The sequence below is a fragment of the Giraffa tippelskirchi genome, chromosome X (assembly GCF_054371585.1).
Source record: "Giraffa tippelskirchi isolate mGirTip1 chromosome X, T2T-mGirTip1v1.2.pri, whole genome shotgun sequence".
NCBI classification, from domain to species: Eukaryota; Metazoa; Chordata; class Mammalia; order Artiodactyla; family Giraffidae; genus Giraffa; species Giraffa tippelskirchi.
Genome location: NC_137289.1, coordinates 133477947 through 133498193, shown reverse-complemented (window position 1 = coordinate 133498193; position 20247 = coordinate 133477947). Strand labels below are relative to the sequence as shown.

General features: G+C 38.2%; 1 protein-coding gene across 1 annotated transcript in view; it reads right to left on the bottom strand.

The window, feature by feature from the left end:
* APOO (apolipoprotein O) overlaps positions 1 to 20247 on the bottom strand; it is a 58073-nt gene that overhangs the window by 9594 nt on the left and 28232 nt on the right. The window contains exons 4-7 of the mRNA XM_081567947.1: positions 18015 to 18069; positions 15229 to 15324; positions 9682 to 9773; positions 6231 to 6311 (exon numbers count right to left, since the gene is read on the bottom strand). Coding sequence (XP_081424073.1) covers positions 6231 to 6311; positions 9682 to 9773; positions 15229 to 15324; positions 18015 to 18069 — 324 coding nt within the window. The remainder of the gene's footprint in view (positions 1 to 6230; positions 6312 to 9681; positions 9774 to 15228; positions 15325 to 18014; positions 18070 to 20247) is intronic.

Genomic DNA, 20247 nt, shown 5'->3' with positions numbered 1-20247 from the left:
AAGAAAATAGATTTGCATTCCTCTCAGTCAGTAAAGTTGTGGTCATTTGTTACGGCAGCAAATAGCAAACTAAAACAGATACAAGGACTTTTGACTAATGAGTATAATAAGCTCTATGGCTCCATTTTCCATCAGGAGATGTTACCTTCTCCTATACAGATGTCACATGACATCTATCATGGCTACCATGTCTAAAGTTGGTCCATTTTCTCTGCTTCTGACGTGGATAAACCCACTGAATCCTCGAAACAACCCCCATTTACCAGAGCACCAGAGCAATTTCCCAAGGTTCCCTGGTGGCTCAGCTGGTAAAAAATCCGCCCGCAATGCGGGAGACCTGGGTTCGATCCCTCAGTTGGGAAGATCCCCTGGAGAAGGGAAAGGCTACCCACTCTGGTCTTCTGGCCTGGAGAAGTCCATGGACTGTATAGTCCATGGGGTCACAAAGAGTTGGACTCAACTGAGCCACTTTCACTCACTCAAGGATTGTTAAGGTGGGAGTGGGGTGGGAGTTGGAGAAGAGCCTGGCGTGTCCACTATGGAGTCTACTCTCTTGGCTACCAGGTCACGCTGCATCCTGCCTTGTCTACATTTTCTGATACCAAAAGTGTATGTCTTTCAAAAAAAGGAGAGACTTTTTCTTTCAGGATTTCTTACTTTTTATTTTGCTAAGTAATATTGTTTTTAAAGAAAACAGAAAAATCATTGCCTAGCACCTTTATTTCTTAGCATTTTAATAACAAAAACTAGAACGGGCAGAAATTCAGAACAAATTTGGCTTGATGGAAAACCCACTGTATTGTCCTTATTTTTATTTTATTGTGGTAAGAACACTTAATATGAGATCTGCTCTCCTGACAAATTTTAAAGTGTACAATACTGCAATGCTAACTATAGGCACTATGCTGTACAGCAGATCTCTAGAATTATCCATCTTGTATAACTGAAATTTTATACCCATTAAATAGCAACTCCCCATTTCCCCCTCACCCCAGGCCCTGGCAACCACCATTCTACTCTGTTTCTATAAATCTGACTGTTTTAGGTACTTCATGTAAGTGGACTCAAACAGTATTTCTCCTGTGACTGCCTTATTTCAGAGATGATCATTTTAAAATCATATCACTTATAGCTAAACTTGAGTGTGTCTAGAAAGCTGAGGAATTTCGAATGGAGGAAGAGAAAACAGGATTTACTCAGGATGGTGGCCACTGTTTCCCTTTTATTTTCCCGCTGAGCTAGCAAAGGCTTGAATACAACTATTAAAAGCTCAGCATTAGAAATTCTGCTCAGTTTTCACATTGGTAACAGGTTTATATTTCTTTATATTTTCCTGCCTTTAAAAGAAGTATTAAGTTCTTTGCTTTTAGTTATTGTTGGTCTTTAACAGTTATTCTATAATTCTTTGATAGTAAATTGTCACATGTTTTTAAAACCTAGTGAAAATTAAACATAACTTTTACTGAACCACATTGCTATGTTTGGTTAATTTAGAAGACAATTCCAAAAGGGCCATCTGTGACTCTGGGGCCTGACACCCACCACTGGCCTCCATCTCTGAAACTCAGACTTTGGGCTGGGACTATTCTGAAGGGGTGTCAGATCAGCAATGAACCATCAATGAATAGTTTCCTGCTTTTATTAAGTGCCTAGAGTCAAAGAGTGAAAACTGTAATGGAAACGATCTATAAATCAACTATATTAAGAACTCCTGATCATCACCAAAACTGAAAAGACTAGCCTCAAATCGGGAGAAGACATCTGCAAACGTGACCACAAATATTAGTATCTAGGAAAAAATGAAGGCTTTTACATCAATCATTAAGAAAGGAACTAATGAACCACATAAAAAATGCCAAAAGACATGAACAGGCATTTCAAGAAGAAACCAATAAACATGTGAAAAGATGTTCAACCTCATTAATAATCAAAGGAATGTACACTAAAACAACAAAGAGAAATTCTGAGACCTCTGTGACATGCCAGACAGCCAGGAAACTATTGCAGAGTTCTTGCATCACGTTAGAAGGACACAGAGCCAGCTTCTACCACCCGAAATGAGCAACCTGAACTCCAACAAGGATAAGAATTACAAAGCATTCAAACCCAAATATGTTTAAATCGACAATTTCAAAATGATTGTTAAAAAAAAAAAAACAACTAGTTGGAGACATTCTGAGGATGTGAGGGAACAAATTTATTATTCTGAAAGCCAGACAAATCCAAGAGAAAAAGTTGAGCATTTATCTTGTCTTCCCTATAACTAACTAAATAGTTTATGAGGGGAAGGAGTTCTTTATTCAAGTGCTCTAGCTATCATGTGAAAATAAAATGACAGAAAGAGAATATCACCATTTTCCAACTCCCAGTGAATCAGTGAGTCTAGGCATTGATCCTCAACAGCCACTAACACCAAACTGGTAAAGTGAAGCAAAAACTTAGGGGCCTGCATAGACCTACAGCCTTGCCAACTAGATTAACACAAACTTGATTAGGCAGCCTGTGGACCCAGCAGCCAATCTTCAGGAGATGTAGAGAAGAGAAGAACACTTTTAACTGCACCTAAGTGTGTAATCAGTAAAACCCAAACTGTTGGAAACTCTACAGGTCCAACACGCCAGGTTCTTTTAACAGATACAGTGTAAGGAAAATAAGAGGATGGAAGGAGAAACAGTAGATTAAAAGTGACTTAGAAGGGGAAAAAAAGCCTTAAAAAAATATCAAGTCAGAAATAATAGTGGGCAAGACTAAAGAGACAGGGATAGATACTTAGGTGATAAAGCTATTAACAGTTGAAGGAAAGTACATTATTGGGGCAACTAAGGAAATCTGACTGTGGACTGCATATTAGATAATGTCTATGTGAACAATGAAATGTCAACTTTCCTGAGCATGATAATGGTATTGTGATTCTATCAGTAAATGACCATATTCTTTGGAAATACATGCTGAATTAGATATGGGTAGAAAGCACAATATCTATAAGTCTCAAATGGTTCAGAAAAATAAAATACACATGTGTGAGTGCCCAAGCACATGTAAAAAGACAGACAAAGCAAATGTAGCAAAATGGTAACTGGTGAATCTAAGTGAAGGGTATATTCATTATACTATTTCTGCAACTGTTCTGCAGTTCTGAATTTTTTTTTCAAAACAAAAATTGGGGAACAAAACAAAGCCACACAGACACACACCCCACGGTGAAAAACTACTTCAAAGGCACCAGACTGGCAAAAATAGAAAACTTGTCATCTAGTAAAATTGATGTGCAGACCCTATGAACTAGGAATCTCAGCCTAGAAAGACTCTTAATAAACCATGACACATCTACAAAGATATGCTCACAGCTGTGTGTGCAACAACAATATACTGAAAATCACCCAACTAGCCAACAACATGGGATTTTCCCACAAAGAAATAGTCTATAGCAGTATAAATTAATAAACTACAGCCATACACAGCCCATAAACATAATGCTTAGGGAACAAAACAACTTGCAAAATAATACATATAGTAAGACTCCAGCTAGACAAACTATATATTTATTTATATGTGTACCTGATATAGTTACTTACATTAAAAGGCAAAAAACAGGCAAGCTGAACTACAGTGTTTTAGAATAAATATATATGTGGTTAAACTACAAGAAAAGTTTAAAGAAGAACAAGGGAATAAAAACTTCAAAATTCTGGATAGCAGTTCTCTCTGGGTAGACAGAGGGGCACAGGAAGAAGTTGAAAGACATTGGTAATTTCCTATTTTTAAAGATGGATGGTTGGTTGGTATATGAATGGTCATTATATTGTTGGATTTTAAACTGTAAATATACATATACACACAGTTATTGTACATATATTTTATATATTCTTTTATCTCAAAAAAAAGAAAAAACCCTGACCCGCTATGATGACAATATTTCTGGACACACCCATCTTTGCTTCACAGTTCTGCCAAAGAATTCATTTTAGTTGAAGCAGATTAATTCATCTTCACCAACCAATCACAGAACTGAAAGATCACCTCATTCAAATTTCATTGGTAGAAGACTCACTGCAAACATTTAGAATGAATTCCTAAAAGGGAAAAGGGATGTGGCGGACCAAAAATGCCACAGACTTCCTTAGGGTTTTTGACAGCAATACAGCTCCATGGGAAATAATTAAGAACTGAACCATCATTCATACCACTTTAAATTTCAGGGCCCCATTTTAAACACAATGGCTGCAAATTTCTTTTGACTATTTACAACCAAAAGTATGTATATCTGTTACATGATTGTAGTACAAACAATTACGATTCAGACTGCACTGAATTTGAGACTGGTAATTAAAGCCTGACTTGAAAACCAATAACTAAACATGCTAAGAAACAAACAAAAATCTCCTCCATGAAGTGTTCCCCAATTCCCTTCAAAGAGTTCCTGAATTCCAAAAGATTCCTGTTCCAGGGTAGCTTAAATCTTTACTCTCATTAGTAACGAAAAAACAAACAAAAAATATTGAAACCCAAAGTCCAACAAAGGGGGGGCAGGGAAATCAATAAAAAATGAAAGCATTTCACTATCAAATAATTCCCCAAATCCAAGTATATCAAATCTTGAATTAATAGGGCCTTCTGATATTTTTCACTTAGAACCTGTGCTAAATGTTTAAGCTGTCAATATCCATTTTATTACCTTCTAGTCAGGACAGATAGCTGTCAGGAGAATTGTGCTTTGAGTAAATGAGTGGAACTCTCAGTGATGCTCAAGAGAGCAAGGGCACAGACAGGAGACCAGAGAAGATATATAGACCAACCTCAGGCTAATTAGGCATCTTTACTACCTCACTCCCCATATCCAATGTTTTCAAACAGCCATAAAATGCTGGCCTGTTCAGCTTGCATTCCAACCACAGTCCAGTTGGTGAGCACGCATCTGCCTGACACCACAGTGAACGCTCAGACTCCCAGGGGACACCCCCCCACCATGGCTTTTGTGTGCATCAGTTCTGTACTGACACCACAGCGAGCACGCAGAACTGAGGTGGAGTTTCATTTTCCACATTTCTTTCTAAGGCTGTGTGTGTATAGCTTTCCTGACAGTCTACTTCCTTTCTCATATTAAACTCAATGTGGACTTAAGGAATTTTTTAAACAGGAAAGAGAGCTTCCAAAGAAAATGTTAGAGAAATGAAAATAAAACTATGAGTGTTTATTCTTTAAGATGGATTGCCAAAGGGCACTTGATATTAATATACAACTTCCTACTCAAGAGCTAGCTGGTTTTAAACAAGCTCAATAGAGGTTAATTCCTTTAGAAATCACCAGTACAAAACCTAGTCTTAAGATTTCACTGGAAGATTATTTATGTAACTAATGAGAAGGGCTTATAATTTATTCTACAATGTTACTTTAAAGTTCCAGTTCGAAATCCTGGACTTAAATTTTGAGACAGGTATTTATATTTTTTTAAAAGAGTACTTTGATTTGAGATGACCAGAACCAAGTGTTCTATGATAAGGTATGTTAACAATAAGACTCCTAATTCTTCCTCATTGAGCTGTGCCTCTGAGTACTCAGAGAAGACATGATGCCTTGTTCTACACTTACTCTTCCTTATCAGAGAAGAGAGAATGTTCCAGCAAACATGGGCAACATTTAATCAGCTAAGTGGCTGTGAAAAGAGACAAAAAATGACATGTCCTTATAATTCCACAACCTCTTCCCCTCTGATGCTCGCCCACGAGTCAGTAGAGTGGCCTGTAATTGGTGGCTGGGCCCCCATATGCCCTTAACTGGGCCCAGAGGCTAGAGGACGAACAGATACAGTACTGATAAAGCAAAGAATGGAGCCTATGATGAGTGAAATAGCAAGAGGAGGAGTCTCAGCTATTCGTCTTCTGCTGGGAACATACCCTGTTTCCATCTAGTCTAGTTTTGATAAAACTTTCAGATAATACGCAACACTCTGAACAAATTGTAAATACAGTAGAGCAGAAATTATGGCCTAAGACTGAAGTGGAATGCATTCTATGATCCCCACTTATATTCAGCCCTGCTAAAAACAATCAAACGCACAGAAGTTCTATTGCTCCTCCAATAAAGGCCACCCGAGAATCTGAGCTACAAGCATAAGGAAATACAAACACAGAAAGCAAGAGCAAGCAACAGGGTTATTAAGAATTTTCTAAAACCTGAGAGAAACCACACATTTAAACTGAAAGGAAGATAATGAAAAAGATCTTTCTCACCTTTTGAAAGTTCTCCTTCCACAAATCTTCTACGACAATGTATCCTCGTAAACCCCACTCATACAATTTCTCTCCACTGACCTTGAAATGAAATACAAAAGATCCATTGCTATTCCATATATGAAGTGGTAAGGAAGAGAATTTATTGCTTTCTTTTGTCCCCTTTCCAAAAGAATTGTATTTACGCATACAACTACCACAGGAATCTTGGTTGAACATACACCTTAAAACTATACAATGTAAGCAAATAAAAGATAGCAAGAATGATAGGGTAAGAAGAAAAAATAGTTTGCCCATGTATAGTTACTGTTTAAAATAATGTGCCATAAATTATAGGTGTATGTTTCAACCTTTCACAATTTCAAGGGAAAAAATGTGGGAAAAAATGCTGATATGAGAAATTCCTGAAAAATCAGATAAGAAAGAAGGCTTCTACCTATCACATCTAGCACGTAACAGCCAACCAAGTCTGAAACTGAAGATGAAAATCATTCATTCCTTTCAGGGGCTAGGTAAAAAAACCAGTGAGCCCAGTAAAGATGATCAGTCTTCCCAGATCCCTCAAAACATAAAAGTCTTTGAGTTTCTATAGGGCTTTTGCTTTCTGCTCCAAAATCCTTTCTACAGCATGCAGAAAGGTAGGCTCCAGGGTCAGAGAATATTTTGGGGTAAGTGAGCTCCCTGCCTTAAAAGATGCTGATCCACCTTTGGCCTGCTGACTTCAATTACTGGAAACTTTTTAAAAAAAATATTGAGCTTTCTTAAAAAGAAACTTCCAGTAATTTGCATTCATTGGTCCTACTTGTGACAATATTGATTAGTCTTCTACATGAAACTACTTTGATTTTCTGAAAGCAGTTACTATTCTCTTCCTAATTTTTATAATCATTTGTCTCTATATAGCATTTTACTTTACCAAGCACATTCACATGATTTATCTCTATTCTGTATAACAATCCTATATGGTAAGTAGGCAAAGATTATTAGGAAATATTCAGAGGCCAAATGACTTGTCCAAGGTCACAATGCTAGTAAGTCCAGCATTTGGCTGCAACATACTGGTTTCTTACAAGTTATATTCTTCCAGTTGTGCCAACTGTTCTTAAAATATGACATGTTATGATTCTCAGACTCATATGTAGATGTAACAAGTATTTACTATCAGTATGGCACTGTTGTCAGTGTTTTAAATTTCTGAGAGAAAAATAATATTCGCCCATCACTTTCAGAGTTTTCTGACAATACTATTCTCCAAACACTACTGAACAGAAAACAAAACATAAGTGATTAAGTGGCTTGTCCAAGGTCATGGCATTCATTAGGAGGAAAAAAAAGAGGAAGTAGAAAAGAAACTGTGAAATAGGAACTAATTCTCTTTCAAGCACTGATATTTGTTTTGTTTTATTGTGCAAAATACACATAATACAAAATTTACCATTTTAACCACTTCTAGGTGTACAACTCAGTGGTAATTACATTCACAATGTTATGTGACCATCACCACCACTATTTTTAGAACTTTTTCATCATCCCAAACAGATCACTAATGTTTTATATCTAGTGAAAACAGTTAATTGCTTTGTTCTGGCTTACTCTAGGTACAAAAAAAAAAAAAGACAAAACTCCTTCTCAGTGACTTTAAAAATAAATTAGAATACAACTCAGACTTGTATGCTACTATCTTGGTTGTGGATACAAAAAATTCTTTTGCAATGCATGCTGTGGCATGGAAGATAAAAAAAAAAAAAAAGACCTCTACTCAGAGGGCTACTACATATGCTTCTCAACCACCAGCCAATTTACTATTTAAACCATAATAGACTGAGATGATGTTTGATTATTTTTGTGATCTAGGGCAGGCAGACATGATTCACTGTTCCAGAGCTGGAATTGAAGCAGGCAGAGGATCAGTAACTGCCTCCAGGACTGCTATAAACAACATCAAACCCATGTTATAAAGATTGTACTGGTATTTGCCATCAAAGCCAACAATTTCCCACAGCTGGATCCACTGGGCTCCCACCTACAACTGGAGCACCATCCAGGAATCTAGACTTGATGATATTGCAAGGACTCCAGGGGGCACAGTGTCTGGTCAGACTGGCTCAGAGCTTCAAGGACTAGTTCTGGTGATGGCACTGCTCTTCTTCCTAGAAGCCAGTCTCAGTGTGATATGGCAGTTCTAGCAAATGAATCCCCATCTCCAGAAGCTACCTAGGATCTCAAAACCTCAAGTCGGCCTCGTTCCTGCCAGTTTTCCAAGGGATTCCATGTGTACAGTCCCTCCAAGTCCAGACACCACTGCCCTGAGGGAGTCTAGTCTTTATCAGTGGTTCTCAAATATTATGGGCTAGCAAAAATCCCACAGAGGGCCTGCTAAAACACAGACTGCTGGCCCTAACTCTCAGTGTCTGAGTCAATAGGTCTGGGTTGGGGCCTGAAAACTTGCATTTCTAATAAGTTCCCAGGCAATCCTGATCCCACTGATCCAGGGACTATAGTCTGAGAACTGCTGGTCCAGCTGTTATGGAATGAACTGTGTCCCCCAAAACTCATGTGTTGAAGCCCTAACCCACAATGTGACTGTTTGGAGAAAGGGCCTTTAAAGAGGTAATTAAGGTCAAGTGAAGTCATAAGGGTGGAGCTCTAGTCCACTGGTGTCATTGTAAGACCAGGATGACACACCAGGGAAGTGCGCATACAGTGACAAGGCTACACGAGGACACGGAGAAGGTGGCCATCTGCAAGTCAAGGAGAGAGGCCTCAGGAGAAACCAACCCTGCTGACACCTTGCTCTTGGGCTTCCAGCCTTCAGAACTGTTTTCTATTATTTTGTGGTATTTTGTCATGGCAGCTTGAGCTGACGAAGGCATCAGCTGTACTCGTGTCTCAGCCACTATGTTCTACCTGCCAGGATGCCATCAAGCTGAGCCCTCAAGGGTAAGAAAGGAGCAGCCAACTGACAGCCCTAAAAAGGGCGTTCCCAACAGAGTGAACTACACTCCCTGAAGTCCCCAGCAAGGAAAGTGAGGCTGGCACCAGACGAGGTGGAAGGCGCAGAGGGCCAGAGCACAAGGCCCATGCTTACAATGCCAAGGAGGGCAGGCTATGACCAGGTACGCCAAAACTGAGAATGATCTGTAAACACCAACTCTGGAATTTGAGTTTCTAGGCTCCCATGTAATTATGCAAAAAAGGTATATTAAATTTTCTTTGATTAATATTCAAATTAGCTTGCCTTCTCTGAATACTGACATTGAAAGGAGGGCCAGAACTGAGGTATACGGTGGAGAAAACCATTTAAATTTGCTGCAAAACCATTTAAATCTATATGTGCAAAGAAATTTTACTCTGGTGTTATAAAGTCTGCAAAATAAAATTAAATGAAGCAGTAAACCCATACATACATGAGCAAGAACAAGGGACATGCAAGCTTACTGATATAACTTACCTGGACAAATACAATGGCTTGTTGTGGATAATAAAGAGAGGCAGCAAATCCCATGAAAGCAGGTGGATACACCAGCTTCTTCATCTTTGAACCTATTAAATAAAAGGTCGTGGACACCTTCAGAGGATTTATTATCTCTATCATCACAGTTTGCCCTGTACATCTAAAACTGTGTAAGACTCCTCCACACTGTGCCAGTGCCAAATTGCTGTGGTCAGGGCATCTCTCCAGATAAAATCTTAAAAGGGGCACAAGGTACCTCTAAAGAAATACCATGGATTTGCTGCTGAAAGCCAAGGCAGCTGGTGTTAACGGCATGTGCGTGTTAGTGGAGAGAGTCCAGCATTGCTCAGGTGGGCATTGTCACCACTCTCCTTTAAGGTCAGTTCCCTCTCAGCTCACCCAGAGAGAGAACCTGCTTCCCAGCAAGCCCCATCTATATGTAAAAAGTTCTTATTATAGTTTCAATCACCTTGCTCTTAAATATGACTGTATAACCGAGGAAAGGTGAAGAAAGCTCACAACATAAAAGAGAACATCAAGACAAGAAAGACAGAAAAATGACCCCAAAAGAAAGAGAACTTAAAACCAAATTAAACTTGTTCTTAGGTATCATCAATATATTTAAGAAGCTACTGCATTAAAAGAAAAATGAGCTCTGTGAAACAGAGCAGAAAAGAGCTCTTGGAAATGACCAAAGTAAAATAATTCAAAAGAAGAAAATAACCAAGAATATATAAGAGGAATCTGATAGGGGCTCCCCAGAGGGCTCAGTGGTAGAGAATCTGCCTGCCAGTGCAGGAGACACAGGTTCGATCTCTGGGTTGGGAAGATCCCCTGGAGAAGGAAATGGCAATCCACTCCAATATTCTTTCCTGGGAAATCCCGCGGACAGAGGAGCCTGGTGGGCTACAGTCCGTGGGATTGCAAAGAGTTGGACACAACTGAGTGACTGAGCACTGTGCACAGAGAAAGCTGATAGGCAGCTGCTCTTGGGTTTCTAGCTGCAACTGGTGTACACAATGAGCTGGGGGTCCTAGAAGTTCTGGAAGGAAGTACAATCCCCTGCTTCCCTGCCTGTTTCCACCCCCACACTTCCCAAGAAGCCAGTGATGTAGACTGTAACTGTCAGCGTGGCCAGAGGGAGCCTCCAGAAGGCAACAACAAAGGGCAACAATCACCTGCCCTCGAGTGGCCTGGTGGGGCCTACTTCCTCTGAATAATCATCCATTCATCTCTCTTCCAGAGAGGCACCTCTTGTCATCACCACAGTCCTGGCCACCCTCATCACCATTATATGCTAAATGCCCAAGAAACTTATCCATATGATCCAGCAATCTCTCTTCCAGGTATATGTCCAAAGGAAATGAAATCAGTAACCTGAAATACCTCATGTTCATTGCAGCATTATTCACAATAGTCAACACATGAAAACAAACTAAATGTCTGGAGTGGAGGGATGGATAAAGAAACTGTGGTATACATTTGCAATGGAATATTATTAAGCCTTTAAAAATAAGGACATTCTACCATGTGCAAAAATATGGATGAACCTAGAGGACATTACGCTAAGTGAAATAATCCAGACAGAGAAAGAAAAAACAGAACATGATCTCACTAATATGCAGAAGCTAAAAAAGTCAAATATACAGAAGCAAAGACTAGAAGGGTGGCTATCAAGAGCAGGGAGATGGGAGAAACGTGGAGATATTGGTCAAAGGATACAAAGGTGCAGTTATGTAGGATGAGTAAGTCTAGAGATCTAATGTATAGCATGATAACTACAGTTAATAATACTGAACCCTGGACATTTACTAAGAGAGGAGATTTCAGATGCTCTCATCACAAAAAAGGTAACTATGTGAGAAGATACATTAATTAGCTCCACTCCAGTAATCACTTCACTATTTATACACATATGTTGTTGCTGCTGTTGTTCAGTCACCCAGTCGTGTCCGACCCTATGTCACCCCATGGACTGCAACACACCAGGCCACTCTGTCCCTCACCAACTCCTGAAATTTGCCCAAGTTCATGTCCATTGGATTGGTGATGCCATCCAGCCATCTCATCCTCGGACACCCTCTTCTCCTTCTGCCCACAATCTTTTCAAGCATCAGGGACTTTTCCAATGAGTCAGCTGTTCGCATCAGATGACCAAAATACTGGAGCTTCAACTTCAGCATCAGTCCTTCCAACGAGTATTCAGGGTTGATTTCCCTTAAGATTGACTGGTTTGATCTCCTTGCTGTCCAAAGGACTCTCAGGAATCTTCTCCAGCATCACAGTTTGAAGGTATCAATTCTTCGGTGCTCTGTCTTCTTTACAGTCCAGCTCTCAAACTGTACGTGACCACTGGGAAGACCATAGCCTTGACTATTCGGACTTTTGTCAGTATAGTAATGTCTCTGCTTTTCAGCACACTGTCTAGGTATATCATAGCTTTCCTGCCAAGAAACAACCGTCTTCTGATTTCATGGCTGCAGTCACGATCCATAGTGATTTTGGAGCCCAAGAAGAAATCTGTCACTGCTTCCACCTTTTCCCCCCTCTATATGCCATGAAGTAATGGGGCCAGATGCCATGATCTTAGTTTTTTTAAATATTTAGTTTTAAGCCGGCTCTTTCACTCTCCTCCTTTACCCTTATCAAGAGGTTCTTTAGTTCCTCTTTGTTTTCTGCCATTAGAGTGGGATCATCCACATATCTGAGGCTGTTGATGTTTCTCCCTCCTATCTTGATTCCAGGTTGTAACTCATCCAGCCCGGCATTTCTCACAATGTGCTCAGTGTATACATTAAACAAATAGGGTGACAGCAGACAGCCCTGTCATATACATATATACATGTATATATATCAAAACATCACTTTGTATACCTTAAATACATATATATTTTTATTATAGATTATTTTCCTACTTTAAGTACAACATACTCTATAATAATTAATATTACTTTACAAAATGGGGAGGGGGAAAATTATGCTTGAAAGGATAAACAATTGCCTAGCATTTTAGAGATATTTACTATAAAAAAAAAGTCCTAATTATTGAGTTGTCAAGCCCTGGTTAATTTGTATACAGGCAATTCATACAACTATGTGTACTTAAGAAAAAAAAAACTGAATTTCTTTCTTTTTTTAATATAAATTTATTTTAATTGGAGGCTAATTACTTTACAATATTGTATTGGTTTTGCCATACATTGACATGACTCTGCCACGGGTGTACATACATGTGTTCCCCATCCTGAACCCCCCCTCCCCCCTCCCTCCTTATCCCATCCCTCTGGGTCATCCCAGTGCACCAGCCCCGAGCACCCTGTATCATGCATCGAACTTGGACTGGTGATTCGTTTCACATGATAATATGTTTCAGTGCCATTCTCCCAAACCATCCCACCCTTGCCCTCTCCCACAGAGTCCAAAAGACTGTTCTATACATCTGTGTCTCTTTTGCTGTCTCGCATACAGGGTTATTGTTACCATCTTTCTAAATTCCATATATGCGTGTTAGTATACTGTATTGGTGTTTTTCTTTCTGGCTTACTTTACTCTGTATAATAGGCTCCATTTTCATCCACCTCATTAGAACTGATTCAAATGTATTCTTTTTAATGGCTGAGTAATATTCCATTGTGTATAGGTACCACAGCTTTCTTACCCATTCGTCTGCTGATGGACATCTAGGTTGCTTCCATGTCCTGGCTATTATAAACAGTGCTGTGATGAACACTGCGGTACACATGTCTCTTTCAATTATATTAAAATTATATTAAAATAAATAAAATGTTTGAAAAAAGAAAGAAAAGAAATCCTACCAGGACGGACTTAGCCCATCATACTGCTGCCAGCATCTACCTAAAGGGGCCTGCAAATCACTCTGACCACCCATAAACATACTTACCCCCCCACTCATTTTGCTTAGGAACCCCCACCCAATGGTGTTTACCTCAGGCTCCTGTATCCCAGCACCCATGGGAAAAGATCTATTGTACAGTATGTGTGCATGTGTACTTTTCTGGAAAAGAATTAAGGTTTTAAAGTATTTTAATACAACTAGAGCCCTCTCAGGAAAAGGAAAAAGAGACGGGAACATCTAAACAAACAAGCAAATAAAGACAAAGGCAAAGGCCTCACAGCAGCAGATGTCCTGCTGTTGCTGATCTGCTCAGGAGATCACAGTTCCCAGTCGTCCTCATGACGATCAGCCCAGTGGATGTGCAGAGGATGAACACAGTGTCGAGTGCACGCGTGGCACAGGGAGCTGTGAAACCGTTTCATGTGCTCTCCCACGGAGAGGGAAGGAGGAAGCTAATCTCACTTGATTCCACATTCCTGGCTCCCTAACAGCCAGTCAACATTCCAACACCCTGGCCTTGGGATCTCCATAAATTCTAAACACCATCTAAATAAGACAGGAATGCTTTTTTGGACAGCTTTACAGAAGGAGGGGAAAGAAGTTTGGGACAAAAAGCTGATTCAACTATTGCCCGAGTCAATTAGCAAAAATAAACTCTGCTTTTAATTCTTATATATTTTGCGCCAAATTAGAGGAGGACACAGAAACTAGAAGAGGAGTTCATTCCACATGCTCGGGGAGTGGCACCAGGACAGCATTCTTCCATATTGTAAAAGAACGGTTAAGGCATGTACAGAAAGGTTCTTAATGTTGAGAAATGGTTACCAAACTAGTCTCTATAGTCATCTCTTATGGGAACCTGATTACAGGGTTCATAATCTAATTTAGAAATTTTTGTAATCTGAATTTTACAACCAGTGAAACTTCCCAATAGTTCATAACAACTTCATCTCATTATGGTAAAGTATTTTATCATCCTGTATTTCCTATAAATGGTTTGTAATCCAGTAGTAAGGTGTAGTAATATATCTAAGTTGATATTTGTTAGCTTTTAACTTTAAGGATTTTAAAAGATTTTTTTTTTTATCATTACTGACTGAAGCTATAAGACATCAAGAAATTATAAACTCTCTATGAAATCACTGTACTGTGATTAATAGCCTGATTTTTTTTTACTTTCTAATCTTTTATATTACAAAAAAATACTTGTTTTTTTTTGTAATATACAGTGCACAACCTTGAATATATGCTATTCTACATGTACACAATAACATATAAGAGGTAAACGGCCAGAATTCCAACCGATTAGCCTGATCTTAATAGTGAAATATTTAGAAACAGTTTCTCAGGTGTGACAGGTCTTGGTTAACAAAAGTTGACTTTCTGTACTGAAGAGCAACAGGAATTTGACCAAGTAAATGAAGTAAATGTGCCTATGAAGGATAACTAACTTCTTCTTTAAATCAAAAGTACACAATTTTTTTCATTTTATTTTTTTACAATTTCTATATATGTTTAAAATCAAATGTACTGGAGAAAATAATCATATCAATTACACACCAAGAAGGCTATATGCAGAAGCCAACTCATTATTCCAAAAACTGATAAATGAAAACAAAGAATCAAACATATATCTTATCTCTGATTTATGAATTTTTTTCTTAAAAAAACTACAAAATTGTACCCACCTTTAGCCAAAATGAGTCCAAAAACTCCAGCAAAACCAATAACACCAAGTCTTGGAAAAAATTCAGGAGGTGCATTTTGGAGATATTCATAGCTGTCTAAAATAGAATCAGACCGGAAAATAGTACCATAAATTGCTCATTACTAAATAAATTACACACACCAAGTATATTTCAATTAAAAATAAATAAAAATAAAGAACAAAACAAGAAGTCATATATAAAAGTATATGTAATATAAAATGCTTTTCAAATAATGTAGTCTGCTGTTAACATGCTTCAACAAGTTCTTTTTATGTGAGAGATAAACATGATTTACTAGTCACATAGTAAGTATCCAATTCTCTCAAACACTTTTTAGTCTGATGACAATCTGGCAGTAACATTAGATTATCTTCATAATTCTTGAAGGCAACAGATCTGAATCAATTATTTATAAGGGGAGAAATACAAATACAAGAATCTCTCGCTATTCAAACACAGGATCAGAATAAACTTGAATAAATCTTTGGACAGATGTGTCACTGTCTGAAGCTTTGCTGATTGCTCTCTAAAACTCAGGAACCAAATATATCAAACTCAGGGGGAAAAAACGTATCTTTTGCCATCTGAATTCATTATTCAGACTCAAGAAATGAAAATTCTGAAGACTGAAGGAAACTTGTAGTGCAAGTACATGCGGGAAATAGTCACTGTTGATAGGTAAATACAAACAAATGCAACACGTGAGCCTATTTGCCACGCCTGAACATGTCTGATGACCTCATTTGCACGATGCCTCCTAAGAACTCCTTCCCTGACTGCTTCCATCTCCCCAATCTCTGTTAAACTAGTCTCCTTCCTCTGTACCTTCAATGGTGGTCTATGACTGCCTCTGTATTTGAGATAGTATTGGGCACTTTATTATATGCACCTCAGTGGTTGTGACCACTGTCTTCCTCAGCCTCTCTCTTCAATGCCTGCCATGGTGGTGACTTAACAAATGAAAGTGGAACTGAACTAACTGGAATACTCTGTAATTCTCTCCTCCAGATAAGACTATACACATGCCAGTTTTCCTTTTCTTGGGAACTGTGGTGATCATTTTAAATACTGCCATAGGGTTTGTGCTGCTGCTGCTGCTAAGTCACTTCAGTCGTGTCCGATTCTGTGCAACCCCATAGACGGCAGCCCACCAGGCTCCTCCGTCCCTGGGATTCTCCAGGCAAGAACACTGGAGTGGGTTGCCATTTCCTTCTCCAATGCAGGAAAGTGAAAAGTGAAAGTGAAGTCGCTCAGTCGTGTCTGACTCTTTGCAACCCCATTGACTGCAGCTTACCAGGCTCCTCCATCCACGGGATTTTCCAGGCAAGAGTACTGGAGTGGGGTGCCATTACCTTCTCCAATAGGGTTTGTGCTGTTTGCACCAATTCCTGTCTGGCCTTTTACTTACTTTGCCTTGAACCTGATTTTAACTTGCTTGGGTCATTTGAGGCAATTTTCTACTTCTCTTTATTTTTTGCCTACCAGCATGTTATTTTCAACTGTAGCCATGAACACAGAGCAGGTGATAGGACACCCAGATGCCTTGGTGAGCTGAGCCAAAGCGGGAAAATCACAAAGAAATGGGACTCTAAGACTGCACTGAAGCCGAAGTCCAGCTTCTAGTCAACACATCTTGGCTATGACTGCTGGGAAATGGATTGGTTGCCTTGGCAGACAACGCAACTCATAATAGAATGTTTCTTCTTAAGAGCCTTTGCAGTAATTGAGTCCAAGAGAAGGGAAAAAAAAGACTCATATTGCAAATACTGCTTACTTCTATGGAAAATGACAGGTGACAACAAAGAGATCACCTCAGTCACACAGAGATAAAAGATCAGGACATCTTTAGCTTCCTGAGGGAAAAAAAGAAGGTAACAAAGTACCTAACTGCCAGGGTTGTTATGAGGATTCTACATCAATTAATACTTTCAAGTCACATAGATTAGCTCCTGATATTTAATAAGCACTGAATAACTGTTTTTAAAATTAAGATATTAATCCACATGAATAATTTAAAGAACTTGTAAGCCACTAATATGTCTATCTTCAAAGGAAGACTTTATTTATATGGTAGGTAGTCTCAGGGGTATCACCACATCAATGCTCTGATGATCTTCACAGAGAAATAAATTGTACTCACGTTTATCCTGTCATGGAAACAAACACTTGTAAAAAGAAGAGGATGATTGGTTTAGATGCCCAATAAAGGGAATGAATATGATCAATGTCTATTAATTTCCTAATATTAGTTGAACACAAGACTGTGAAATCAGTTTATGGGTGTATGTGTTAAGTGAATGTGAAAAACAATCAAAGATGATAAAAAAACAAATGAAAACATGTAAGAACACATGAATCAAGCAATAAAACCTTTCCTAGGCACACTAGCCTAGTTCCTTCCTGCATCTAGACTTCTATAACATGTGTTAACAGTCATGCCAATGAGCGATCCTGATTCCAAAAACCTATAGATGAGCTAGGACACTGCAACTGGAAACAGATTTTAAAAAAAGAAAATCCAGTGTATCTGCACCTGCTAGGTCAACAATCCTAATGATCTTTAAGAGACTTACCTGAATGGGGACACTAGCTTCCTGAAATCTGATGGAAAAAACAGATCCTCTTTCCAGAAATATCCAAGTAGCTCTAAAATTCTACATATAATTTTAAGGAATTCACAGATCCCCTGGAGCCCATCCATGGAATACCAGTTGAAACATCCTATGTCAAACAAACTGACTGTGCCTAATTAAAAATCAACTTACCTAACCCCCACTGAACCAAACTTTGCATCTTGGGCTTATTTTCGGAGTACTTTTCCTAAAAAGATTAAAAAAAATGAATAGACTTTGTTGATTAGAAAGTAACAATAAATATGTATTTATCTTTACTGAATAAATTATCATGTTATTAGCACTTCTTAAACAAAGGGATTTACTGTCTATCTGAGGGGTTTTGTGTTGTTTTTTTTTCTTTTGTAATTTCCTGTTCACCACAAATTGCTCAGCAGAATGGCTTATTATTGCCACAGGAAGCAAAGATTTCAAGTAGAGTGGTTTCAACAACCCGGCCTTTTTATTCTTCTACTGAAACTGAAGAGGATGAAAAACACTCAATCCCCTCAATAATTAAAGTGGAAATCCTTTCCCTGTGAGATTAAATCTTTCATATTAAGTCTATTTCCTGATTTGCCATGATTTTAGAGCCTGTATCTGAAAACTGCCAATTTGAAGCAGAAATGACCCACTTTAATGTGACAAAGGAGTCTATATTCAGATTTGGAGACACGTACCCCAATCCTGAGCAAATGAAGTATTAACATTCTCTTAATAACAATAAAAAGACTTTTTACATGAACATCAGATGATCCTAAAGAAAACAAGGAACTAGGCTAGAAGGTATCCACCTTCAAGAAGTCTACAGTAAAAAATGGAAAAAGAAATATGTGGGTATCAGAAGATATCAGAACCAGGTGCCACTTGGAAAATGATTTGTTTATTTTAATTCAGTTCTAGTCAGAGAAAGTTATACTAATTCTGTTAAATGGCCTTAAATAATAGATGCTGAATTTAGGGGAGGACATAAAGGACATTAAAAAAAACCCAAGTACTGCTTCATTAAAATCCATTATTAGTTTTTTCTGCACATAAAGATCAATGTCTAGACTGACTGCCCATTCTGCTAGCATAATCTGTTAACTATGAAGAAAAACTAAATCAGTTCTTAGAAATTAGAATCAGTTTTAATTTAAGAAAATTAAATTAGTTCTTAAAGAAAGGGACTAGAACTTGTAGGTCTGAAAACGGAGTCAGGAATGAAAAGTATTTTCATTCATGAAGAGTTCAATCTACAGGAAAATAAAACTAGTATAATCACAAAAAAGCTTTTTTACTTATAAGCAGTATAAATAAACATGTTGACTACTATTCTGTCAGGTTCAGAGGCATTTTGCTGTACTAAGCATCAAGCATAGACAAGAAAGTAAAAAACAAAAAGCAACCTTAGGTTGAAAGGTAAAGAGACAAAGTACTTTTAACCACAAAAAAAAAAAAAGAGCAAGAAAGAAATAATAGTAGTCATGCAGTCATGCCTACATGGTACAAAAATATTTGCAAATGTGCTGACCTTATCTTAACCACCAGCAGATGGTTTAAAAATCTTCTAGAACAAGAGAATAAAGTCTAAATCTGTTACAGCACATTATGTGTAAAGTCTTTAGGTATTTCATAACTCTATAATATGGTTATGATACTCTAGTATAATGGCCTAATTTATGTTGTTGACAGGGTCTATGTTTACCATTTTCTTTCTAAATTGGTGAACAAAAGTTCAGCACTGGCACAGACACTGGAAATTTAAAATTTTAAAAGATCTGGATGAAAATTCAGTTTATAAATCTCAAGCAAAGTAAATTTAGACCACAACACACACATCTACATTCTGTTACTTTGTCATCAATTTTCAAAATCAAGTATGGCAAATATATAGATCAAAGTCCACAAAAACAATTCTGTAGACTATAAACTTCAGTTTCCAATGTTAAAAGCTGCAGATGTGCTTTCATAAACATAATGACATATGTCTGATCTAAAACCTGAGCAGTACAAGTCAATCTGTAGATGCAGATCTTTGATCACACTAGAGGAAATACTTCAGTACTCAAACATGTAATTCCACCCTCTTTTAGTTATCTATTCTCTTATTATTGCATTTGAAATGCTCTGTACCCATCCTGCTTAAAGTGGTACTGACTTGTAGAATCTCTGTGAGGAGAGAAACTTCCTAACTTTAATATATATAAATGCTTGCATTGTACCCTTTTCCTCCTACTACAGTTCCAGTCCCAATATCCTCCCTGGTGGAGAGTAATGCTTTCATAGCCACGACCAACAAGATAGCTACCATGGGGGAATTCCCTAGTGGTCCAGTGGTTACAACTCAGAGCTTTCACGGCTGTGGCCAGGGTTTAAGCTCTGGTTGGGGAACTAAGATCCCGCA